Below are 26,480 nucleotides of genomic sequence, written 5' to 3' on the forward strand. Positions count from 1 at the left end.
TGGCTGTCAGGGCAGGAGCCTCGGGAGGGGGCAGAAGTAACGAGCCGCGCAGTCCCGGGTGGGTGGGCACAGGGCGAGGAAGAGGGTCCAGGGTGGGGCGCGAGGAGGATGCAGGAGAGGAAAGGAACGTGGCGAAGGTACCTGCCCGGAGCGCCGGGTCCAATGGGAAGAGCGCGCGAGCCGCACCTCAACCTGCCCGACGACGTCACGACGCCGAGGCAGACGCCAGGCCAATGGGAGGCCGGCACGGGCAGGGGCGGGGCCCGGAGGAATCGGGGCCGGGGCGCCCGGAGACAGTCGGCGGAGTCGTGTGGCCACCGCGGGAGACGGGAGCGCGAGCGGGCGGCCGAGGGCGCCACCGCCACCTCCCGCATGGTGCCGAGCCATCCTTAGGCGGCGGCGGCGAGGCCTGCGGGGCGGCGCCGCGGAGGGGGTCGCGGTCGCGGTCGCGGCTTCCCGTCGCCCACACTTCCTCCTGCGGCGGCCGTCTCGGTGGGCGGGATGGCGGCGGCCCGGGGGAGCGGCCGCGCTTCTGCGCCCCGGCTGCTTCTGCTCCTGCTGCTTCCGCTGCTGTGGGCCCCGGCCGGGGTCCGGGCTGTCCCCGACGAAGACGGCCTCCGGAACAAGGAGCCGCCGGCGCCCGCTCAGCAGCTGCAGCCCCAGCCCGTGGCCGCGCAGGGCCCCGAGCCGCCGCGGGCCGAGGTGAGCCGGGCGGGCCGGGGCGGGCGAGGCTGCGGGTACCCGGCTCGCGGCCGCCGGGAGCGCCGCCCTCGGCCCGGGGCTGCGGGCGGGGGAGGGGGGAGGGGAGGGAGCCCGGCCTGGCTCCCGGTGGGTGGGAGACGGCGGGGCGCTTTTCCGGGGTCAGGCCCGGCCGCGCCCGGCTCCGCGCGCGGCGGGGGAGGGACGGAGCCCGCGGAGATCCCGCGGCTCGGGGGCCGGGGATGCTGCTGAGGAACGGGGTCCGGTCGGCCAGGTGCTTGGGGAACACTCGTCCCGAGCGGGAAGTTGAGCCCCGAGGGCGGCCGGGAGGCTTTTCGTTATTCCCAGGGCGAAAGAACGCCGGGCTTTGCATTGTCGGAGCAGCTTATCCCGAGCTGTTGGCCCCAATTCAGCTTTGCCGGACTTGTGTTTTTTGTCTTGTCTTTTGACAAATGTACGTACCTGGGTTTTGGGAGCGTGACTCTCACTTTTTAAGAACGTGTTCCTGCCCGCGGGAAGCGGCCCTTAGGCTCGCAGGGGGATGGTCGGTGTTGGGCGGTAGCCCGAGGGCTGCGGCGGCGAGGGGGCCACCGCTCGACATGTCCGTGCGCCCAGCGCCCGGTGGCCTCTCCCCTAAGGAGGGATCCGTGGGTGTCTGAGTGGATGTTACTAGAACCACCTGGTCGCTTGTATTCAAATTCAGCATTTCCTGCCTAGACCAGTCCCGGGCTGTCTCCTCACTTCCCATTTGAATGCCTGAATTCAGGTCTTCTGTCCTGCGTCTGGCACTCCAGCCCCCCACCCCCACTCCTTCCACCCGAGGCGACACCGGGCCGGTCGCCACCCGGCGAATCTTCCTAAACTTTGAGCTCAGTTTTACTTCTCGGAAATGTTCCCCGAGTGGCCCCTGCCTGCTGATGGCTGGCCAGCTTCTCCAGCAGGATGTTCAGGTTTCTGCAGGATCGGGCTCCAGGCTCTCCAGTCACCGCTCCCGTGCCCACGTGCTCCACTCGAACCGGAGACCGTGCCATGTGCTCGGTGGCAAGGCTCTCCAACAAAGGGTCTCCCGAAAAAGGCTGGGGTGGGCTGGAAGCCCACTGGTCAGAACCTGCCCACCTTCCAAGAACCAGCGGATACCTCCCCTCTGGGAGGGCTTCCCTACCTCCTTCAAAGGGGTTTCTCTCTGGCTCCTCGCTCCTAGGCGGAGTTGACCCTGTTTGCCATTTCCAGCTCCGAAATGCTGATTCATGACATTTATTCATAGAGTTTATCATTTAGCCTCCTGTCATTTAACTCATTGCAAGTTTCTTTTTTTTTCTTTTTTTTTCTCAAACAGTAATTATTTTGGGCTAAGTAATAACTTTGTGAGTGAGAGATCAGGTATTTTGAATGTAATTTTCTAGGCCTTTCATTACAGTTTTAGTCATACAACAACTTTTGAGATACAAAAATAATACCCTTTAGGCAACTTGGGTGAAAAATCTAGTCTTATAAAATAAAGTCATCAGTATCTAGTAAGCATATTTAAGTGGCCTTAAGGATCCTTGTCTTTGAAATTGGATGTGGAGGCAAGGGGCAGGCACAGTATATGATTTTTGTCTTTAATATTTTGATATATTTTTGATAGGAATATATTCTAATTTCTATATCATAGTAGAATCCAATTGTTTTAATTATATTTTCATGTAATTTTTTTGATAGGCTCAACTATTTTCTCTACTTAGAGTACTACAGCATGTTAAAAGACATTTTTTAAAGGTTGGCTATTTAAACTTACCCTTTTCATGCCACTGTGACAGTGGATTTCTGAAAATGGAGGGGGAGAAATCTCTCCTTTACTGGTCATCATTCAAGTGAAAGATGTATTATTAAAATGTAGTTATATCTTACAGGGTGCTTTGAAGCAAGATAACTGAATTTCTAACAGCTTTCTACTTTGGGAATTTTTTTCCTCTATGATCAGATAAAAGTTGGGGGAGTTCACTTTGAACTTGAGAATTAAACCCCAGTATACAAACTCATGAAAAGAAGTACTGTTGATCATTCGTATTCATTTATGCAGTTAATGCTTCTAGTGACTTACTCAGGTTTTTTTATTCCTTCCCTAAGCTAAGTGTGTAATATAAGAAGCATTAAGTCCTTTTAGTTGAGGGAGGTTAGATAGATTTAATAAAGGTAATTTGTAATTTGCTGCATATTCTAGAAATCCCAAGAACTGTTCTGGTTAAGTAGCACTGTTGATAAAGCCTATTATCTGACCCCGTACAAATTCTTGATATTTACTGTTTCTTGGCATTTCTTTTATTTATTATCTTTTAACTGTGAGAAGGCCTTCCACACAATATTTGAACTTTTTTTCATTTTCATTAAGTTAACAGTTCTGCTTCCTGCAGTCCAGTCTCCCAGTTCTAGCCTCTCTATAGCTAAGATTGAGGCCAGGAGATGTGAGAATGCTTTTCTTGCTCAGGATTGCTGTGTCAGAATGAAGTGAACATTATGTTGCCAAATTCGTTGCCTGGTGTTCTACCATCAAAGCAATTCATTAAAATCAGTGAAACACTTAATACATTCAAATGTCCAAATTTATTAATCCATTAAAAACAACATTCATAAAAATAAAGTTGTTAAAACATTCATTAAAATAAAAATGTATTTGTTAAATATGTATTATTCTAGTATGAATTAACAAGTAACAATAAAAAATAAAATATTTAAAAAAACAGACTACACCATTCATGAAAAGAAACGATAGTGAAAATTTATTTTTTTGAAATATATTTTTATTGATTTCAGAGAGGAGGAAGGGAGAGAGAGAGAAAGATAGAAACATCAATATGAGAGAGATTCATTGATTGGCTACCTCCTCCCTGGTCCCTCCTGGGGATTGAGCCTGTAACCCTCATGCGCCCTGACTGGAAATCGAACCTGACCTCCTGGTTCATAGATCGACACTCAACCACTGAGCCATGCCAGCCCGACTGATAGTGAAAACTTATAATAAAATATAATCTTTTATTGTAGCGCAATTTTTAAAAACCAGGTTTATGCATGGTGTCATAGTTGAAGTTGAATGTATATTTTTGTGCACACTTTCCAACTTCTGAAAAAGGTTTTCTGGCTTCTTATAATAAAGTAATGGCTAGGAGACAGTTTTAAGGCAATTCTAAGCATTTCCTTCTGACTCTTTTATCTTTAAATAATCTAACCTCTTGTGTGGTAACTTTTGTTCAGTACTTTTTGGGTTTTTTTTTGCAGGCATATCAGTCTTTTTTCCAAGAAAGTATCTTCATCTTCCCTAGTATTTTGTATAGCTGAAGATTCTGATGTAGGTATCTTGTTATGTTTCAGTAGTCAAACATATGTGTTCATTTGAACTCTAGAACTAGAAGGAATTATTTTTTCATTATTGACTTATTTTTTTTCCTTGAAGATCATGAAAGTAGAAAAGAATACTTTCTAAATGAGCATACTTTTTTCTTTTTACAGTTCTCCAATTTGGAACTAACTTTAACTTTGAATAAAGCAAGTTAATTTCTAATTTTAATTTGTTGACCCTGCTTTCAAGATGTAAATGTTTTGGATTTCAGACCCAAAATAAAATGAAACAGTGGTATTTGTACCAAGGAAAACACTGTATTTCATTACTATTTCATTATAGTATAATTGAAGAGTGGAGTATCAGAATTGAAATGATAGTCACCGCATCTGACTCTCTTGTACACATCTAAGTATTTGCTTCTCTGCCCATACCTTCTGCCTTTAGACTGGACAGAACTATCATCCTTCCCATACCTTTTCTCTGACCTCCAGTATTTTTTTTCCTCAATATCTTTATTCTTTCTATTGGTTCCTGTCTGCATACACATGCCCATAGGTTCTTTCCTACTTGGGGAAAGAAAGAAGGCCATTGATTTAACTCATTTTGACTGCATTATAAGCATACCTCGGTTCATTGCGCTTCACTTTGTTGCGCTTCACAGGTGTTGCGTTCTTTACAAATTCGAGGCAAGACCCTCCACCAGCAGAAAGATTACGACTTGCTTTATTGCGAGGCTCGCTTTATTGTGGTAGTCTGGAACTGAACCCACAGTATCTCTGAGGTATGCCTGTAGTTTCTATTCAGTTTTATCAACCAAATTTCTATCTAGGAAATTAGTTGCTTTTTTACTTTGCTTTAGTCTTCCATTGTCTGGCTTGAGCCCCTGTCTTTTTATTATTCCTTTTTTTAGTCCTCACCTGAGGATATGTTTTTACTGATTTTAGATGGGGAGGGGGCAGGGACAGAGAAAAAAATCCATGTGAGAGAGAAACATTGATCGGTTGCCTCCCATACGTGCCCCAACTGGGGATCAAAACTGCAACCTGGGTATGTGCCCTGACCAGGAATCGAACCTGCAACCTTTTGTTGTATGGGACAGTGCTCCACAACTGAGCCACCCAGCTAGGGCTGGGCCCCTGACTTTTTATTGAAATTTCATTTTTGAAGTATAACTTTACCTTACCTAATTGCTAAACTCAGGGTTATTTTTCAGTTCTCATTTTGACACTTACCTCTACTTTTTGAAGAGTTGGACCCCATCTTTGCTGTATGAACGTGGGAAAAATTATTTAACATTATTGGTCCTCTGTTACTCCTCTTGTGTTAAGTTGGGATGACAGTTCTTAAGGTTTTGAGTATTTGAACAATGTATATGAAAATACCTGGCATCTAATTAGTAAGTAGCTCAGTGAATGGTGTTTGTTTCTATCTTGACCATCTGTGGTGTTCTCTTGCCTGGCTTTCTAAATATCTAAAACAGTTTTTGTTTTCTTTCTCTTCTCCCACCCCCTTTTCCCTAAATATAGACATTCCCTAAGGCTTTTCAACTTAATCTCTAGGCCTTTTCCTATGGGAATTTCGTCTACTTGCAAAGCTCTAACTGATAAATTTAGGCTCCCAGTTACATGCTCTGAGGCTAAAATCAGGGGTCCCATTTGTATGACTTCTTGGAAACCTTCATTTAAAATGCTTTTTTATCACCTCAAATTGAATGTGTCTGAAACCAAATCCCTTATTTTTATTCCTCTTTCCCACATATCTTGTAGGAATACTAGTATTTCTCTTAGTCAACCAGATAGAAAACCTTAACCATCATCTTTGATTCTCCCCTCTTTTTAAAGTTCTGTTGATTTTCTTTCCACAATGTACAGAATTTTTTTCCTTCCCTATTATTAACATTGGTTTTGAGCAGCTGACTTCCTAATTAATTGGTCTGGTGGCTGGTATTCTTTTTTAGCCCTGATGTACAGTAGTATAAGTCACAGTGCTTTAATCATGTTTGTGTCTTCTACTCAAAAACTTCTAAAGGCTTCTTGCTTGCCTCTAAGCTGGACCATAACCATACAGGATTTTCAGTCTGGGCCCTTTTTTATCTTGCTACCCCAGTCATTCATCTGATGGTTTGCTTCCTGTTCTCAGAACATGCCAGTATTCTTTCACATTGTCAGTCCAGGGAAGGAGGTAAATGCATGTACCCCACTGCATTTTCAAGTTAGCCTTTGCATGAGTGACTAGTACTGAATTCTGCTGAGACTGGGAAGGAGCCTTATAGAATGAACCTCAGAACCAACTTCCCTCATCGGTCAGAGATTGCCCCACAGTTGTTAACTCTATACTTCTGGGTAGTGAATGCATAATTGCAGAGCGCTTTCTGGTTGTATTTATCTGAAGACTTAGAGCCTACAAAGGAATTGGTTTCTTTCTATAGATAGATAGATGGTAGATAGATAGATAGATAATATATAGATATAGATATAATCTTATTCTCTTCTCCCTTTGTAACCATCAGCTTGTTCTCAATCTATAGGTCTATTTTCTGTTTTGTTTTGTTTTAGATTCCGTAAGTAAGTGAAACCATATAGTATTTGTCTGACATTTCATTTAGCAAAATATCCTCAAGGCCCATCCATGTTGTCACAAATGACAAGATTTCACAATATGCCTGTGTCTGTGCATGTGCATGCATGAATCATATCTTTGATTAATTTTTTTGCTTGTATCTGTCCAGTTTTCCCCGCACCACCTATTAAAGAGACTGTCTTTATCCCATTGTATATTATTTCCTCCCTTGTTATAGGATGACTATAAGTGAGGATTTATTTCTAGTTGATGCCATTGATTGTGTGTGTGTGTGTGTGTGTGTGTGTGTGTGTGTGTGTGATTATGCCAGTACTATACTGTTTTGATTGTAGCTTTATTATATAGTTTGATATCAAGGAGCATGATCCCTACTTTGTTCTTTCTCAAGATTCCTTTGGCTATTTGGGGACTTTTGTGGTTCCATATAAATTTTAGGATTAGTTTTTTTTTAAATGTGGTGCCTCAGAACCGGTCCTAGTATGAATTAACAAATAACATCAATAAAAAATAAAATATTAAAAATGTGGTGCCTCAGAACCAGTGCGCAACTTTGGGTAAAGCAGCGGTTCTCAACCTGTGGGTCGCGACCATCGGAAAACAAATATAGCATATCAGATATTTACATTATGATTCATAACAGTAGCAAAATTACAGTTATGAAGTAGCAACGAAAATAATTTTGTGGTTGGGGGTCACCACAACATGAGGAACTGTATTAAAGGGTCGCGGCATTAGGAAGGTTGAGAACCACTGGTAAAGAATGAGCATTGTAGAATGATGGACATGTCACTAACTCTTTAAAGCAGCGGTCGCCAACCTTTCAGACCTCACGGACCACCAGTTGGCGACCGCTGCTTTAAAGTGCTTAAAGTGCTTGTTGCCCTTTTGGAGCTTTGTCACATTTTCAACTTGAATATCAACCAAAGCACTGGTTTGTCTTTTTATCAGGCCATATTATCTCTTAGGATATTTTTAGCTGTTAGTGTAGGACCATCGATATATCCAGCTATATTAGACCTCATCTTAGCTACAGTCAACTTTTGCTCCAGCCTGTTGAGAGCTTTCTGAATCTTACCCTGTCCTCTAAAGTGTTAATGAAATTTATCTCAGCTTCTTGTTATTTGGATATTTGATAAGCATACCCTGGTCTTTCACACCAGTTACAAATAAAAAGCTAAGAACTTAATCTCAGCTCACAAATTCTTAGAAAATGAGGTAATTTTTATGTGTGGATATTGTTGGTCTACAATTATTTAAAAATAGTTTTGTAGAATTGTACTTGGATCTGCATTGTAGCAATCATCAATTAGAGGGTTCTGTGATTACTGATGGCTTTCAAAGTGATTACACAGTAAATAAGTCTAATGACCATGACAGTAAAAAACATCTTAATTCACATACAAAATAAAAGAATTGTAAATAATGACTTCTTTAAAAAAATAGCTGATGTATATATATTTTTTTTATTTCAGAAAGGACTCACACCAGCTGTCCCAGTTCATACCAATAAAGAAGATACAGATACCCAAACTAATTTGGGGTTTATCCATGCATTTGTTGCTGCCATATCAGTTATCATTGTATCTGAACTGGGTGATAAGACATTTTTTATAGCAGCCATTATGGCAATGCGCTATAACCGTTTGACAGTGTTGGCTGGTGCTATGCTTGCCTTGGGCTTGATGACGTGTTTATCAGGTAAGTGTCCTTTTCCTCCTAATAAGTTTATTGGTTTTAAGCAACAGCATGGTGTTTGATATTGAGTCACTGAATCATTCAATTAATCATGGAATTTGGTTGATGTTCCAGAGTTTTGTAAAAAGAAAATGGTTTTAGTACCTAAATTCCTGAAAACTATACTGCATTTAAAATTAAATGTTCAGCTGTTCAATAAAGATACATACTCCTCATTTATTCACTGGATTAGAATCCTTACTTTTGCTGTGTATTCTTGCTTTTTTTTCCTTTTCATTCCAGATAAGCTTATTTATGTCTAATATCTTACAAGTAGAACTCAAGCAGCCACAGAGAATTGCATATTCTTCTGTTGAAGGACATTTGATATCAATAACTGTGGAAAAACTCTTGGGTTATTGTGTTCTATTAAGCTGTTGTTACCCATTATAGTAAAAGAGTGAAACGTTCTTAGATTCCTAGTTTGTGCTGCTAATACATAGGCTTGCTTTTCAAAGAATTAGACCATGAGAAAGTAAACTTACCATTCAGTAATTAAACATAATTTAGTCTCTGATTCAGAAGCAGCCTTGTGCCACGTAGTTGGGTAGAAAATAGTAAGCTTCCTCCTTAGAGTCAGGCTTGGGCCAGACTCTGACTGTGCCGTGTGTTAGTGGAATGATAAGTTACTTCACCTCTTTGAGTTTCAGGTTCCCCATTTGTAAAATGGAAATAGTGTCTACCTGCCTTATAGGGTCACAGTGCTCAGTCATTCACCCCTGTTCTTCCCTCAGCAGTTTTTATTTCTGGCTGCTTAGATGCTTGTAGTAGTTTACGTCTTTCAAAACATACGAGTATTTTAATGATTAAATTAATTTGACTATTCATATTTTAGAAATTAGCATTAGTGTTATTCATATTTCACAGTAAAAACAGTTTTCTCTTCAAAAGTAAATTTTGATAGGAAATGGGAAAAGTGGGGAGAGTTGTAAATGGTAAAGTTACTTTTTTGGAATGAGTTTCAGTAAATCAGAGAATTTTATTTTTGAAACTTTGAGCTTCTAGATAACTAGAAGGCTGTCCTCTCTGCCCATTCCCTCACCAGAAGCTGGCTCCATCAATCCCCTGATGTCTTTGTGTTCATACCCATTTTCTCAGCTCTAAGTAGGGTTACTATCTCCTGTCCTGATCCTCAGCCCACCTCCCTTTAGCTCAGTGGTTCTCAACCTTCTGGCCCTTTAAATACAATTCCTCATGTTGTGACCCAACCATAAAATTATTTTTGTTGCTACTTCATAACTGTAATGTTGCTACTGTTATGAATCGTAATGTAAATATCTGATATGCAGGATGGTCTTAGGGCCTAAGACTTAGGCGACCCCTGTGAAAGGGTGGTTCGACCGCCAAAGGGGTCGTGACCCACAGGTTGAGAACTGCTGCTCTACCTGCTGGTGGTGTCTGACAGCTCTTCTCACCTGTTCTATAGAAAGGATAGGTTTTATTTGTGGTCTTCAAATCTTTTCCTTGTGTATCTAAAATAATTTTGAAAAAGTATGTACCTCCTGTCACATTGAAGTGATCTAAGACTTGTCATATTAAGCCTAAGGAGTTGCAGAGATCTAATTTCTGGTATAGTATACAAAAACTATATGGCATTCTTTTAAAACAGGGGTGGGGAACCTTTTTTCTGCCAAGGGCCATTGGATATTTATAACATCATTTGTGGGCCATACAAAATTATCAACTTAAAAATTAGCCTGCTAGGGACATATGTAATACCGTCAAAAATAAATATTTAAACAGAATTAGCCTGCTATATTTGGTCAAACATTTAACTCACCCTAATGCCTTGGAAGGGCCAGACCAAATGATTTTGAGGGCCTTTTATGGCCAGTGGGCTGGATATTCCCCACCCCTGTTTTAAAACATACCCAGTGGACTCTAAATACCATTATCAATCTGATAGCCACTATCACCATCATTTCTTTAAAAAAGCATGAATAAACTCTTTAACATTTAGAAATTTACATTGATCTTTTCTATTATTTTCATTTACTTTTGTCATAGAACTTTAACAATTACTACAAGTTTTTACTTGAAAATCTTTTTTGGATCACACTGTCGTATTTATTTTGGAGCAAAAAATATGTATAAAATGTGTTTTAAAAGATGCTGAAAATTTTCTTTAGGTCTCTAAATGTTAACAGTTTATATGACTGGAGTTATAGTTACTATTATTTTTTTCTAATTATCACCTGAGGACACATTTTTATTAATTTTAGAGAGAGAAGGAGGAGGAGGAGAGAGAGAAACATTTATCTGTTGCCTCCTGCATGTTCTGACTGGGGATTGAATCCACAATCCAGGTATGTGCCGTGACTGAGAATTGAGCCTGCAGCAACTTTTTAGTTTGCGGGACAATGCTCCAACTAACTGAGCCACCTGGCCAGGGCGATAGAACTATTATTTTAAAAATTAGTTTATATATACTGACCTGGCAGGGGAGGTACCATGATTACGAAGGTGGTTTTCCCAGGGTGAGATTTATCCATTGCACTCCAGATGTGCTGACTCCTGTGATCCCCTTCCCACAAAAAAATTAATAATAAAATTAGATTAGATGTCCATGACAACTTATTGCTAGTATGGAGCAAGGTTTAGAATCAATTCTGATATAAGTTAGTGATTCCCAAATCTGTATCTTCACTTCAAATACATTGCCAAGATGTAGAAGGGCCATACTTTTGTAGCTCTCTTCTGACTTGATGAAGAGAGTAACCTAACCTCTCATTGTTCCCAGAGAAAAAGTGCTTGAGCATCAGAGGAAAGGTTCCCAAAGAAAGAGAAAATAGAGGGACAGTAACTAGGGAAGAACATCACAGCTAGAATACCAGGTGTTTTTTGCTGTCTGTGGAGATGTCAAGGCATCCCAAAGATAGGATTTTTAAGGGTAAGTAGTAACGCAGGTTGTTGTTGTTTCTTAAATATTACCTGAAGATAAAAGGGAAACTAAGTTTTCAACACATTTAAAAAGGTTTGCTACATTTCATTAAAAAATACTAAAACCTCTTTATGGAAAATCTTTTAAGTTTATCAAGCTACAAAAAATACTTATATGCCTTTTATCCAGATTCACCTGTTAACATTTTACCCCATTTGTTTTAGCATTTGTGACCTATCTATCCATTTATCTAAATCTAAATAAAATTATGTACACACACAATGTATATATAGATATATGTGTACATGTACATACAACTTATATATCTTACAGATGTATAATGTATATATACATTTAAAAAATTATTTATTTATTGACTTTTACAGGGGGAAGGAGAAAAAGAGGAAGGGGATAGAGGCATCAATTAATTGTTCCACTTATTTAGCACTCATTGGTTAATTCTTGTATGTGTCCTGATGGAGTCAAACCCTCAACCTTGGGGTACTGGGACAGTGCTCTAACCAACTGAGCTACTCAGCCAGGGCTTTATACACAATTTAATATGTATCGTTATACACAGGTTGATACATTACTTTAATCTATCACCCATATTTTGTTAATTGACCTAATATTCTCTATAGCAGGATCTTTTAGTATTTTAATCTGAAATGTTTACATAGCCTTTTCTTGTGTTTTAGACTATTTACATTTTTAAAAGAATAGAGCCCCTCTAGTGGACTGTTACTCATTTTGTGTTTGATATTTCCTCATGATTAGATTGAGATTTATTTTTTTTCTTTGAGTTTATCTTTATTGTTGAAAGTATCATGTCCCCCCCCTTTTTTTCTCCATTAACCCCCTTCACCCCACCCCAGGCCTTCATCACATTATTGTCTGAGTCCTTGGGCTAAGCATATATGCATATAAGTTCCCCAGTTAATCTCTTCCCACCTACCTCCCCCCTTCCCTCTGAGATTTATCGGTCTGTTTCATACTTCTATGTCTCTGGATCTATTTTATCAGTATATTTTGTTAATTAGATTCCACATATAAGTGAGATCATGTGATACTTGTCTTTGTCTGACTGGCTTATTTCACTTAACACAATACTTTCCAGGCTCTTCCATGCTATCTCAAAGGATAAGAGATTCATGTTTACAGCTGCATAGTATACCATGGTGTAAATGTACCACATACAGCTTTTATATACTAGTTTATACCGTGTGTGTGTGTGTGTGTGTGTGTGTACACTAGAGGCCCGGTGCACAAAAATTTGTACCCTGGGAGGGGGTCCCTCAGCCCGGTCTGTGCCCTCTCGCAGTCTGGGACCCCTCAAGGGATGTACACCTGTTGGCTTAGGCCCGGTCCCCGGGCGATCAGGCCTAAGCTGGCAGTCAGACATCCCTCTGGTAGCCTGACAGCCCTCGGGGGATGTCCACTTGCCAGTGGGGAGCAGGCCTAAGCTGCATTCGGACATCCTTAGCACTGCTGAGGAGGCGGGAGAGGCTCTCGCCACCACTGCTGTGCTGGCTGCCGTCAGCCTGGTTTGTGGCTGAGCAGAGCTCCTCCCATGTGAGAGCGCACTGACCACCAGAGGGCAGCTCTTGCATCGAGCATCTTCCCCGTGGTGGTCAGTGTGTGTCATAGTGACCAGTCATTCCCAGTCATTCTGCTGTTAGGGTCAATTTGCATATTACCCTTTTATTATATAGGATAGAGGCTTGGTGCACAGGTGGGGGCTGGCTGGTTTGCCCTGAAGGGTGTCCCAGATCAGGGTGGGGTTCTGCTGGGATGCCTGGCCAGCCGGGGTGAGGGGCTGATGGCTGTTTGCAGGCTGGTCAAGCCCCCCAGTGGGGACCCTTACCCCATGGGGGTGTGGCCAGGCTGGGTGAGGGGCTGAGGGCTGTTTTTAGGCTGGCCACAGCCCCTTCAGGGTGTTGGGGTGGTGGGTCCCGCTGGGGTGCCTGGCCAGCCTGGGTGAGGGGCTGATGGCCGTTTTAAGGCTGGCCATGCCCCCTGGCGACCCAAGCTCCCAGCCTTTCCTTTTTTTTCTGGGATTTATTTATCTTCTATAATTGAAACTTTGTAGCCTTGAGTGGAGCTGAGGGCCAGGCAGGGAAGGCAGGAAGCTTAGCTTCCTCCATCGCCACGGGCAGCAAAGCCTCCTGCTCACTGCAGCTCTGTGACCACCACCGTCTTAGTTGGGTTAATTTGCATACTTGTTCCTGACTGGCTGGTGGGCGTGGCTTGAGTGTAGCAGAGGGATGGTTAATTTGCATGTTTCTCTATTATATAGGATACTAGAGGCCCGATGCACAAAAATTTGTGTACTCGGGGGGAAGAGGAGGGTCTCTCAGCCCAGCCTGTGCCCTCTCACAGTCTGGGACCCCTCGGTAGATAACGCCCTGCTGGCTTAGGCCTGCTCCCAGGTGGCAGAGGGCAGGCCCAATCCCTAGGTGCAGCCCCTGGTCGGGCTCAGAGCAGGGCCGATTGGGGAGTTGGGGCGCCACCCCCTGTCATGCACAGAGCAGGGCGGATTGGGGAGGTTGCAATGCCACCCTCAGTCACGCTCAGGGTAGGGCCGATTGGGGGGTTGGGGCACCACCCCCTGTCACACTCAAGGCAGGGTCGATAGGGAGGTTGCGGCGCCACCCCCGTCACGCACAGAGCAGGGCCGATCAGGGTGGTTGGGGCTCCCTACCCTGTCACGCACAGAGCAGGGTCAATCAGGGGGTTGGGGAGCTCCCCCCTGTCACACACAGGGCAGGGTTGATCAGGGGGTTGGGGAGCTTGCCCCTGTCACGCACAGAGCAGGGCCCATCAGGGGGTTGAGGAGCTCCCCCCAGTCACTCACAGAGTAGGGCCGATAGGGGAGTTGGGACACCGCCCCCTGTCACACACAGAGCAGGGCTGATCATGGGGTTGGGGCGCCGCCACTGTCACACTCAGGGCAGGGCCGATGGGGAGGTTATGGCTCTACCCTGTCACACACAGAGCAGGGCCCGTTGCGGGGGGAGGGGGGGGTTGCCGCCCTCTATCACCCACAGAGCAGGGCCCATCAGGGGGTTGGGGCGCCGCAGCCTGTCACACAGAGCCGCAGGGTGATCAGGGGGTTGGGGAGCTCCCCCCTATCAGGCACAGAGCAGGGCTGATCAGGGGGTTGGGGCACCTTCCCCTGTCACGAACAGAACAAGGCTGATAGGGAGGTGTGGCCCTGCCCCCTGTCACACACAGAGCCACAGGGTGATCAGGGGGTTTGGGCGCTGCCCCCTGTCATGCTGATCCCGGTGCTGGGAGGCATATTACCCTTTTACTATATAGGATAGAGGCCTGGTGCATGGGTCGGGCTGGCTGGTTTGCCCTGAAGGGTGTCCTGGATCAGGGTGGGGGTCTCCACTGGGGTGCCTGGCCAGCCTGGGTGAGGGGATGGTGGCTGTTTGCAGCTGGTCACACACCCTTCAGGGTGGGGGTCCCCACTGGGGTGCCTGGCCAGTCTGGGTGAGGGGCTGAGGGCTGTTTTCAGGCTGGCGGGTGATGGAAGCTCCCAGCTGCTCCTTTTTCTCTTTCTTTTTTTATTCTGGGTCAGCTTTAGCTCTGGCTCCAGCTCTGAGGCCTCTGCTGCTGAAAGCAGGCATCTGGTTTGTTTAGGTTCTATAATCGAAACAATGTATAACTCCAGCTCTGAGATCCCGGCTCGGCTTGCTGAAAGCAGGTTTCTGGGGTTTTGTTTAGCTTCTATATTTGTTACAGTGCTTCAAACTGCAGGCTCAGAGGCCAGCAAGGCAGGCGGGAACGTTGGTTTCCTCCATCACTGAAGCAAGGAAGCGTCATGTTAGTTTCAAGCTGCCTGGCTGCCGGCCGCCATCTTGGCTGGCAGTTAATTTGCATATCGCCCTGATTAGCCAATGGGAAGGGTAGTGGTCGTACACTAATTACCATGTTTCTCTTTTATTAGATAGGATGGATGGATAGATAGATAGATAGATTAGATTGATTTCAGAAAGGAAAGGAGATGGAGAGAGATAAAAACATCAATGATGAGAGACTCTGGGGATAGCCCATAACCTCGGTATGTGCCCTGACCGTAAATCTAACCAGGACCTCCTGGTTCATAGGTTGACACTCAACCACTGAGCCATGCTGGCCGGCACCACAGCTTTTTTATCCACTCATCTACTCTTGGGCACTTCGGTTCTTTCCAGATCTTGGCTATTATAAATTGTGCTGCTATGAACATAGGGGTGCATATATTCTTTCTGATGGCCAAGAGTCATATGAAAAAAGTGCTCAAAGTCATTAATCATCAGAGAGATGCAAATTAAATTGACAATGAGGTATCACCTCAAACCTGTCAGAATGGCTACCATCAACAAATCAACAAATGACATGTGCTGTTGAGTATGTGAAGAAAAGGGAACCCTAGTACACTGCTGATGGGAATGCAGACTGGTCCAGCCACTATGGAAAACAGTATGGAGTTTCCTCAAAAAATTAAAAATAGAACTGCCATTTGACACAGTGACCCAATTTCTAGGAATATATCCTAAGAAACCCAAAACACCAATAAGAGATTATGCATTCTTGACTAGAACTGTACATAGCTGAGGTTTGACCCTGTAAGACCATCTTATTTGGCCCTCGTTATGATGTTAGTTTTATTCACTCAGTTAAGATTTCTTTTTTTCTTCCTTTGCAACTAATATGCAATCTTTAGGGAGACTTTTAAGACAGTGCAAATACCCTATTACCCTCAGTTTAGTATCAGTTGATGACTCCTTACGATTTAAATATTCCCTTGATGCTTGCAAAATGGGCTAACTCCAGTACCCCACCGCACTCCCAATGACCCCTGCATACTACTTTACAAAGAGCTCTTCCTCCTGTCCCATTGGTTTGTCTTTCTAGTATAAACTCACGAATTTCTTTTTCCAGTGGTTTATAATTACTTCACTATATTGTTGCTTAAGTTGTCCCAGATTTGGCGGCTGGGGCCCTCCAGGCTGGCTCCTGTGTCCTTCTGACATGCTCCCATTGTTTGTTTTTGCTCTTCTTACTTTCTTTATAACGCGATAGTGCAGACTCATCTTGTATCTTCTCTGCCCAGTGTTGGAATTAGCCACTTCTCTTAGGAGCCTGTTAGTGGGGAATGGTATTAGAAACCAAGATCTGGGGGTAGCAGGCCCTGACAGCAGGGCTAGGACCTAGCCCATGTCTGCTGACTCCAGCTCTAGTGAGATCTTAAGGTATCTCCAGCAGTGAGGACAGGCCTGCCCCAAGAGAGAGGAGCTTGTCACTGACATTGTCCAAATTTGCCTGTGTATGATGGTGATAAAAAGCAGGTTGACCTTTATTTGTCTATTTTATCATTGGTTTTGATTTTCAAAAGACAAGGCATCCCCATGGCCCGCATCAAGCAAACCGCTCCTACTGCTCCCCACCAGCCATGGGAAGCCACAGCAGCCAGATGTGTTCTGGCACCCCCAGGTGCTGGCTGCCACAGGTGTTTTGTAAGGTCTGTGTCTAGAGTGGGCCTAACTCATTCTCTTTCTCAGACAACTCCAATATGTTTATGACTTTAGTTACTTCCCCAAAGTCAGCGTTTATCAAGGTGGAGATGAAGCAGAGCTACACGGAATGCAAACCCAGGGATGAGATGCCACATAAGAGGAGAGGTTAAAAAAACCCCCACAAGATTTGGGTGAAAAATGGCTGTTACTAAGATGTCTTTGCTTCTTGGCCTTTTATTGGACAGAGCTAGAAAATATATGTCCATTTGTGTGTGTGTACTTACACAAATATAGTTCAAATATAGATGTGCATATCAGCATAGGTTTGGCACACTTCTAAACATGATTTAAAATTTTTTTTCAATTTTGTAATACAATGAAATAGGGACTAGTTCACCTATGTAGTTGTATACTTGATGTTCAGGCAGATTTATAAGTGTTGCACCCATTCTATAAAGGAAGAGTAATTATATTTAGAGAGGAAGAGAAGGGGGGGAGGCACCAACCTGCTGTTCCACCCATGTATGCATTCATTGGTTGACTCCTGCATGTGCCACGATTGGGAATCAAACCTGCAATCCTGGCACATTGGGACAACTCTCCAACCAACTGAGCTACCCGGCCAGGGCGGTATTTGGGTTGTTGATGTAGGTCCAAGTATAGTTTTTGAATAGCTTACATAATTGTCCTCTTAACAATGGAAAAGATTGTTACTGAATAAGTTTGAGTTTATTGTAAATGTTATTTTAATATGTATAAGGAATTCATTTTCTTTCGTAAGATTTATTTTAAATAGTTACAAAGGAGCAGAGTTTAAATCACACCATATGAGAATCTTGTTACAGTTTTTCACTATCGAAGTTTATAATTTAAAGATTTGAGATGAAGAAATACCACTTCCATAGGAACTTGGTGTAGCTTCCAGGTTATAAGATTTCAGGATCCTTAGAAGACAACAAAGTTTACCTTCTACCTAAAGTACTAAAAATGTCTAGAGAGGAGTTCTGTGGAACACGTGCCATCTTCAGTTGGAACACTGATTCTTTTTTTCTTTTTTTTTAAATATATTTTATTGATTTCAGAGAGGAAAGGGGAGGGAGAGATAGAAACATCAATGATGAGCGAATCATTGATCATCCGCCTCCTGTATGCCGCCTACTGGGGATTGAGCCCACAACCCCCAGGCATGTGCCCTGACTGGGAATTGAACCCTGACCTCCCGATTCATAGGTTGATACTTTAACCACTGAGCCACGCTGGCTGGGCAAGGAACACTGATTTCTTGATAAGCTATCTTAGGTCATTGGCTAGACCTCAGGGTTCAATATTGGTGAAGGGAAAGAATTGGAATTATTTAAGGTTATTACGCATTAGATTAGCTTCTAATGCAAACCACTGTTCTTTTAAAACAGTAAATTATGGTTTCTGAAGGTTGTGATACTTGCTAATTAATGAGATATCCCGTGGCATTTTCTTCCAGTTTTGTTTGGCTATGCCACCACAGTCATCCCCAGGGTGTATACCTACTATGTTTCAACCGCATTATTTGCCATTTTTGGCATTCGAATGCTCCGGGAAGGCTTAAAGATGAGTCCAGATGAAGGTCAAGAGGAACTGGAAGAAGTTCAAGCAGAATTAAAGAAAAAAGATGAAGAAGTAAGTCATAGCACTGATAAATATCTTGACCAAAAAGGCACTCAACTAAGAATAAACACTGTCCAGAGGTTTTCCGGTGGTTATCCATAGCTGTGTGATGTGTACTAGTAGGATACACAAAAATAGCTTATTTTGCTTAGTTTTCATTCTTGCACCTGGGTGTGATGAGACTCTGGGTTAGTGTGAATGTGGTAAAGAGAGGAGGTGGGGCTGAATACTAAACATGTGAAATCAGGTCACTTAGATTAATTACACACTTCTGAAAGCAGAAACTGCTTTTTCCCACAGTACCTAGGTTAGCAAAGGACCAGGAAGTACTGTTCGATTAGTTTTGTTGGGGAGGAATGCATGCATTGAGAACATGGTATTGTCGCTGTGTGAGACAGTGATTCAAAAATTAAGTTTGGGGTCACATAACTTTAGTTTCTTGGAGAATAATCCATAGAATTTAAACACTTTTTAAAGAAAGATTAAGTTATTTTGTTCAGTTCAATGGTTTTTGTGTTTTGTTTTGTTTTAATTTAGTTTCAACGAACCAAACTCTTAAATGGACCAGGAGATGTTGAAACTGGTACAAGCACGATACCTCAGAAAAAGTGGCTGCATTTTATTTCACCCATCTTTGTACAAGCACTTACATTAACATTCTTAGCAGAGTGGGGCGATCGCTCTCAACTGACTACCATTGTTTTGGCAGCTAGAGAGGTAAGTGAGCATAATAACTAATGTTACTTTGCTCCGGAGGACCCTGGACGGAGTCAGGTTTTTTCATATGCTAGAGCCGTGGTCGGCAAACCGTGGCTCGCGAGCCACATGCGGCCCCTCGGCCCCCCAAGTGCAGCTCCTCCACAAAACACCACGTGCGGGTGCACACGTACAGTGCGATTGAAACTTCGTGCCCGTGCGCAGAAGAGCCGGTTTTGTGGAAGGGCCACACCCAGGGGTCCAAAGAGCCACATGTGGCTCGGGAGCTGCAGCTTGCCGACCACTGTGCTAGAGAGTATTGTAGCTAGTAATTCGCCTGCTCTTTAACCCTTTGCGGTCTATTGTTATTTTTGGAATTCAAACAGTCTGGTCCAAATTAATTGATGGGTTTGAATGTTGAACTTTTTAATGTTCTTATTGCTCGACGTTGGACCTGCTCCTAGCGCCTGGTCTGTTGAGTCAGCCTCGAGGTTGGACTGTAAAGGGTTAAAACTGATCTCCCAGTTTCTACAGTCAGTGAGATGGTATTCTTGTGTGTAAACTTAATTGCTCTCTTGATTCATCTTGCTGAATACTCTTCAGTTTTGCCAGAATGATGCTGTGACAGTTGGCTTGGCTTGGCTTTCTTCTCTCAGAACTTTCCTTTGTATAGTAGCTGAGAACATAAATTGATATAATTTTTGAAGTTCTTCTGTTCCTTGTGCTAAATAAGTAGAGTGTTGGAGAGGTGACATAGAAAATTTAAGTTTTAGTCCTAGGATGATAAGCCCTAAAAGACCTCAGATCATGTTTCTAGCCTTTGCTCTATTGATGAACCACCTGAAGCCTAGAGATGGGTGAGTTGTCAGAGAACATGCATTAGTGGGTAGCAGGGACAGGGACTAGAGCCAAGGCAGGTCTGTCTGCTAGCCTTTTCTATATCTTGTTCATACTAGTAGTTATCAAAAGCTACTTACTTAAAAGATACCTGTTTTTTAAAAATGTTTAATCTTTCTTTTGAGGATAATAGTAAAGTTTTACATGAAGTCTATTAATATTCAGATTTATTGATATTAGCTGAGAAGGTTGTGGAATTTTCAGAATGTGCTGCTACTTTTCAGGCTTTTCTTGATCTTCACCAATATTATTTATCTGATAAATTGCATTGTCTTCTGGGATTTTTGTGTTTTTAAAAAATGTTTTTATTGATTTTAGGGAAAGATGAAGGGAGAGGGAGAGAGAGAGAGGAACATCAATGAGAGAAAAACATGAATCAGCTGCCTCCTGCATGGCTCCCACTGGGGAATCAAGCCCGCAACCCAGGCATGTGCTGTGATGGAATCAAATGGGCGACCTCTTGGTTACATGGGTCGGCGCTCAGGCACTAAGTCACGCCGGCAGAGCTAACTTACATTATTTTTATCTGATGGTAGAATTTAGATAACTAGCTTGATTACAATGTTTTTCACTCCTAGGAAATATTATAAAAGAACAACTTCCTTAACAAAGACTTCAGTTAAGATATAGGAGTTGAAGGCCCGGACTGAGGTAGTTGGAGCAGGGCCCTTTTGTCAGAGGAGCTTCAAAAATGCTGTATTTTGGAAGAAAAAAAAATAGAATTTGGCTTTTCATTTAATTCCTATATTTTAAAACAAACTTTCCTTTAAAATGTCACTTTATTGGCTTTGCCCTATCATTTTCTTGATATCCAGCCTCTTTTATTGGCTTTCAGATCACAGAACTGGGACTTGAAAGTAAGTGACCACTTTGTTGTGGAGGTGGCAGTCTTATGGGTGGGCTATCAGGAGGACAGAATCATTGCCTTTTTCTTAACACTATCATCTGAGTGGCACAGTGGCTTGTGAAAGGCTCAGGATTCCGTCTGTATGAGTGACCTTGGTCTAGCGGCACATGCTGACTGGGTTTGTCCCTTGCTGGGTGATCCCGTTTCCACAGCACCTCCTGCGACCTATTTTGTGGGTTCTGTGAAACAATATAATGCATGTAGGGTCCCCAACACAATGAGCACTCAGTATTAGCCATCTTCCACACTACCAGCAACATGGGGATATATGTTTTTGTTCCCTTAACATTTTTTTTTTGGTAATTTTTTGTATAAACCATGCATTCTAGTTCAGTCCATTTTAGTCTGAACATCATTTCTGCTTCCAACATAATTTAGTGTTCCCACATTGGATTCCACAGAATCCTAGTGTCCTTTGACATGTTAATGGGTACTAAGCAAAAAAGAAAAAAAAAATGAGAAGGTTCCAGGGTCAACTGAATTTGGCAGTAATACATCCTGGTTTTTTGTTTTGAAGATTGAGTATAGAAAATAACAAATACCGAAAAATCCTTTGTTAAAGGAACTATTTAATTTAATCCAGTGATTTTTCAAATATAATTTAAAAAATATATATTTATTGATTTCAGAGAGTATGGGAGAGGGAGAGACATCAATGAGGAGTATCATTGATCAGCTGCCTCCTGCACGCCCCACACGGGATTGAGCCCACAACCTGAGCATGTGCCCTAACTGGGAATTGAACTGGGACCTTCTGGTTCATAGGTTGACGCTCAACCACTGAGCCACACCAGTTGGGCCAAATATCACTTTCAAATAGAGTGAAAGCATCTTCTAGCTTACCAGTTTTAGAAGTTGCACTACACGCTTTGGGAAATGCAGTCCCACTCTCCTGGTCTCACTAGGTGTTTCAAACCATCTCCATTTCATTAGTTTCTGCACATACACTGTCTACTCCTTAGCAGCCTCACCTGCCACTTAGAAGCAGAAGTCATTCTACTTCATTCCCACCCATTCCCTGGCAGTCCCTTACCTCCTGGGATTCTAGCCCTCATGTCCCCACTTAAAGTTTAAATCTTTGCCTTTCTCCCACCTGAATTTTTGAACATTTTAGCCTACAGATGTTTCTCATCTAAAATTGTTTTCCCCCTTCCTCAGTTCTACTTCTCTTCCAGATACCACCTTCTTCCTCTCTTCCCCTCAGTCTCAAAGCACTTGACTGATGGAAACAGGGTTTGGTACTACTTCCTTACTTACAAAACCCAATGAACTCTAGTTTCTGGCCTCACCGGTAATGTTGATACAGTGCTTGGAGTTCATTGTAGCACTCAGAACAGGTCCCACTTTGCTCATCTTGGGAGACTATTTACCTGGCCATCTTTTTCACTCTCTTTTGAGTGCCTCTTCCTCTGTCATCCCTTCGGTCTTGCTTTCCTCGTCACTGTGTTGCCAACATTCTCTCCCAGCGTTTTTATATTCAATCCCATAGCTTATTCACCACTGAACTTAACTGACCCTTGACACTCTCCACTTTATTTATTTTTATTTTTTTGACACTCTCCACTTTATTTATTTTTATTTTTTAAATATATTGTATTGATTTTTCACAGAGAGGAAGGGAGAGGGATAGAGAGTCAGAAACATCGATGAGAGAGAAACATCGACCAGCCGCCTCCTGCACACCCCCTACTGGCGATGTGCCCGCAACCAAGGTACATGCCCTTGACCGGAATCGAACCTGGGACCCTTGAGTCCGCAGGCCGACGCTCTATCCACTGACCCAAACCAGCTAGGGCGACACTCTCTACTTTAAATCCTGTTGTCATCCATAAACCCCTTCTCCATTGCTTCCCCTTTTTTAATCATATTGGTATTATTTATCCATAGAACTGTCACTGAGACACTTGGGTGCCGTGCCTGAGGACACAGTGGAGAATAGGGTGCAGGGTCTCTGTTCGGAGGAAGCATAGTCAGACTATACTGTAAAGGTTACCAAGTTTCCTCACAAACGGATGTTGCCTTCGGGAAGAGAAGTCGCCCTAACACTGAGCTAACTAATGTCTGTGAATTAAGTTTAACAACAGCTGAAAGATTGAGTTAGGGTTTTGATTTTACACTTTTTCTTTTATCTCTAGTCCTAGTATAACTGAAACATATTCCTTCAAGCAGCTATTATTACATGTTTCATAAATCTACATCGTAATTTTTAGAATGGTTTTGTGCTTTTTTGAGTTGTTTTGACCTCCATTTCAGTGCTTACTTTCTCAGATAGCAGTTTCAACCCTGGTTTTAAATTAATGTTGCTTTGTTTCCAGGACCCCTATGGTGTAGCTGTGGGAGGGACAGTGGGACACTGCTTATGCACTGGATTGGCTGTAATTGGAGGAAGAATGATAGCACAAAAAATCTCTGTCAGAACTGGTACGTTTTGTTTTTCTTTTAATTACAAAGACAATGCCATGTCTTAATTCTTGGAATCACTGAGAGAGCTCAGAAAAGAAAGGGGCAGATTATTTTAATTATTTAAATGTTTTTACTTCTGGAGTAGACTTGGTCTTTGTAATAAAAATCTCTCAAGAGGTCCATTGTGTTGCCCCTGCTTTTGCAAACATGGACTGTTTTTCGCATGTGTAGATGTAAAATACAAATTCATCCATAAGCATTACTGGATTCATGGTAGCTTTTTGTTAAGATTAATTTGCAGTAAAACAGTCATCATGTGGAAATATGAGAACTTTTGGTCCTAAAAATATGTCTTACAAGATTGGGAACCATAGGTAAAGACTGTATTTTCTGATTCTGTTGAAATTCTCATACGTACCTGGTAGGCCCGAAAGATGGCTCTTTGCTAGTCAGAAGTTGTTGGATATGCTCTTTTATAACTGGTTTTAAGATGAATTCTACTTTGCTTGTCAATACAGTTCTATCATTTCTCAAAGCAGTGCTGGAGGAAACACTCATTCTTACTGTTCAAAGTCAGGCATGTTAAGTGTTTCTTTGCTGTGGAAATGGGGTCTAAGCCAGTGGTTCCCAATGTGGTGCACACAGCCCACAGGGGGGGCAATTTGACTTTTAAGGGGGGCAATTCAAGAATGAGTTATTAACTGAATTTTTTGCATTTCTTACGGTCCTAGGGGCCTCATATACAGTATATACAATATAGTGACATATTTATGCTTTTCAGTTCTCTATTATGTTTTGAAATTTCATTTGCTATTTTTTCCTATCACTTCAATTTTTTTTTTTTTTAACAATTTCTTAGCGATTTCTTCCTCAGTACTTCAGATGTCCTTTCATTATTTTATTTTTCTTTCATGGATGCCATATTCTTTGGAAGCTTGTTTAGACTAAGTTAATGGCCTTTTAGGCTTCCTCCATGTGAATAGGAGTTCACTTTTTGAATAATAAGAATTATATGTCACAGGGGGCATCAGGATTTGAGAGATGCTTAGGTGGGGTATGGCCAAAAAACGGTTGGGAACCACTGGTCTAAGCTTTCTAATTTGTTTTTAAGGTTAATATACTTGACTGGAAAAATAATGGGCACCATCTTGGCTTCCTCAGGAATTTTGCATTATTTAACTTTTTTCTCTTCTCTTGCAGTGACAATCATAGGAGGCATCGTATTTTTGGCATTCGCATTTTCTGCACTATTTATAAGTCCTGATTCTGGTTTTTAAGAAGCTCTTTATTCATGTAACTCTTGTGTTTATGTACATAGTGTACATTGAAACAAAAAGTGATGGAAAATACTGTATTTTGTAGCAATGAGTTATGATGTCCAAAAGAAATAATCATTGATTCTATTTGCAACATGGATTTTTAAAAGAAACCTGACGTCTAAGTGTGGATTTTTCTCTTCTCCAGGATAATCATGTTAATATGGTCTTTGTTTTAAGGACCTTTTTTGCTTTTGGTAGGGGGGCAGTATATACAGAACCATTGTGCAGTGGGGTCTACCATTTGAGTTTCTTTTTCAGCACTGACTAGTTTATAAGGAATACATACCTTTTTTTTCCCTGAATCACTGAGGTGCTTTAAGATGTTTATCTTAGAATTTTTCCTTCATGCCAGTAAGCAGCCATTTAATCCTAAGTCTTTCCAAAATTAGGTTGTTTAAAGAAATAATAAAAAAGAGCAAGAAAAGTGTACTAATTAGTCAGCTCTTCCACAAGTTCCATATCCAGTAATTCAACCAACCACTGATCAAAAATACTTGAAAAAAATGTTACATTGTTGCTGATGTATATTCTGTTGTTAGGCCTACAATGAATGGTTGTGTCTGTACTGAATATGTACAGACTTTTCCTGTCATTATTCCTTAAATATAGTATATCATTTACATAGCCTTTATATTGTATGAGGTATTATAATCTAGAAATGATTATAAGTAAATGTGAGTAGGTTACATGAAAATACTCCACCATTTTGTATAAAAGACTTGAGTGTCCTTGGGTTGAGGGAAGGGGTCCTGGGATCAACCCCCTCAATACCAAAGGACAGCTGTATTGTTATATCAATAATATGACAAGAATTGTTTGCCAGGCCATTCTTACTTTTTAAAAAATTGGGTGGGAAACCCAATATAAAAGAGTCAATATTTGACAATGTGAAATTACCAAATTAAAGGAGAATACAATGAGTGTATTCGTATTTTTTTCTATATTGAATAAGCAGTGTAACAGATACAATGTAAATAAAAGTGGTATGACCAGTGCTTGTTTTCCCTGTTGTCATACAAGTTTATAACTTTTTAGTTTATCAAAGTAGTATTAGGAATTATAGATTAGTTTCTAAAGTTGATATAAAATAACAGGCCACGCATGGTTCTAAAGCACTTACTTAGCCCTAACCAGTTTGGCTCACTGGATAGAGCGTAGGCCTGCGGACTCAAGGGTCCCAGGTTCAATTCCGGTCAAGGGCATGTACCTTGGTTGCAGACACATCCCCAGTGGGCAGTGTGCAGGAGGCAGCTGATCGATGTTTCTAATTCTCTATCCCTCTCCCTTCCTCTCTGTAAAAAATCAATAAAATATATTTTTTTAAAAAAATAAAGCACTTACTTAACCCTCACATAGTTCTATGAGATGGTAGGTACTAATTTAAGGTTAAAAAAAGGAGTTCACCCAAGGTTACAGAATAGACTAGAAAGTCAAATCAGTTTAACTCTAGAGCCCTTAATCATGGCTCCCTCGCTGTCATATAAGTATTTTTTAACTTGACTACTAACTCTATTCCATCCAAGCAGCATAACTGCTTTCTCCCAGCCTGAGGTTATATTACCACTAGAGGCCTGGTGCACAAAATTCGTGCACTGGAGTTGGGGGATCGAGGGTCCCCTCAGCCCGGCCTGCACCCTCTCCAATCTGGGACACCTCAGGGGATGTCTGTTAGGCCCAATCCTGGGATGGACATCCCTCTCACAATTCGGGACTTCTGGCTCCTAACCGCTTGCCTGCCTGCTGGTCTGATCGCCCCTAACCGCCTCTGCCTTGGCCCCCAGCCTAAGCCACAGTCTGTTCTCCTTTTGCAGGAGGCAACCGGGCAGATCAGGGGAAGGCACCGCCCCCATCACCCACTGCTGCTGCTACTGCCATTGGCAGCCACCATGGCTGC

General features: G+C 42.5%; 1 protein-coding gene and 1 pseudogene across 3 annotated transcripts; both read left to right on the plus strand.

The window, feature by feature from the left end:
- Nucleotides 1-260: 260 nt before the first annotated feature.
- TMEM165 (transmembrane protein 165) lies at nt 261-25,581 on the plus strand. Of its 3 annotated transcripts, XM_036334301.1 has the most exons (6): nt 502-702; nt 8,071-8,296; nt 18,201-18,376; nt 18,902-19,081; nt 23,180-23,285; nt 24,468-25,581. In XM_036334301.1, exons 1-6 carry the CDS (start codon nt 502-504, stop codon nt 24,542-24,544), a joined length of 966 nt encoding a protein of 321 aa, XP_036190194.1. In that variant the 3' UTR covers nt 24,545-25,581. The 3 variants fall into 3 exon arrangements, with proteins under 3 accessions (XP_036190213.1, XP_036190203.1, XP_036190194.1); XM_036334320.1 differs by lacking the exon at nt 18,902-19,081 and having other exon boundaries at nt 261-702; XM_036334310.1 differs by lacking the exon at nt 23,180-23,285 and having other exon boundaries at nt 265-702.
- LOC118662497 lies at nt 10,759-10,946 on the plus strand (annotated as a pseudogene).
- Nucleotides 25,582-26,480: the final 899 nt, after the last annotated feature.

This window comes from Myotis myotis, unplaced genomic scaffold (genome assembly GCF_014108235.1).
Source record: "Myotis myotis isolate mMyoMyo1 unplaced genomic scaffold, mMyoMyo1.p scaffold_m19_p_1, whole genome shotgun sequence".
Taxonomy (NCBI): domain Eukaryota; kingdom Metazoa; phylum Chordata; class Mammalia; order Chiroptera; family Vespertilionidae; genus Myotis; species Myotis myotis.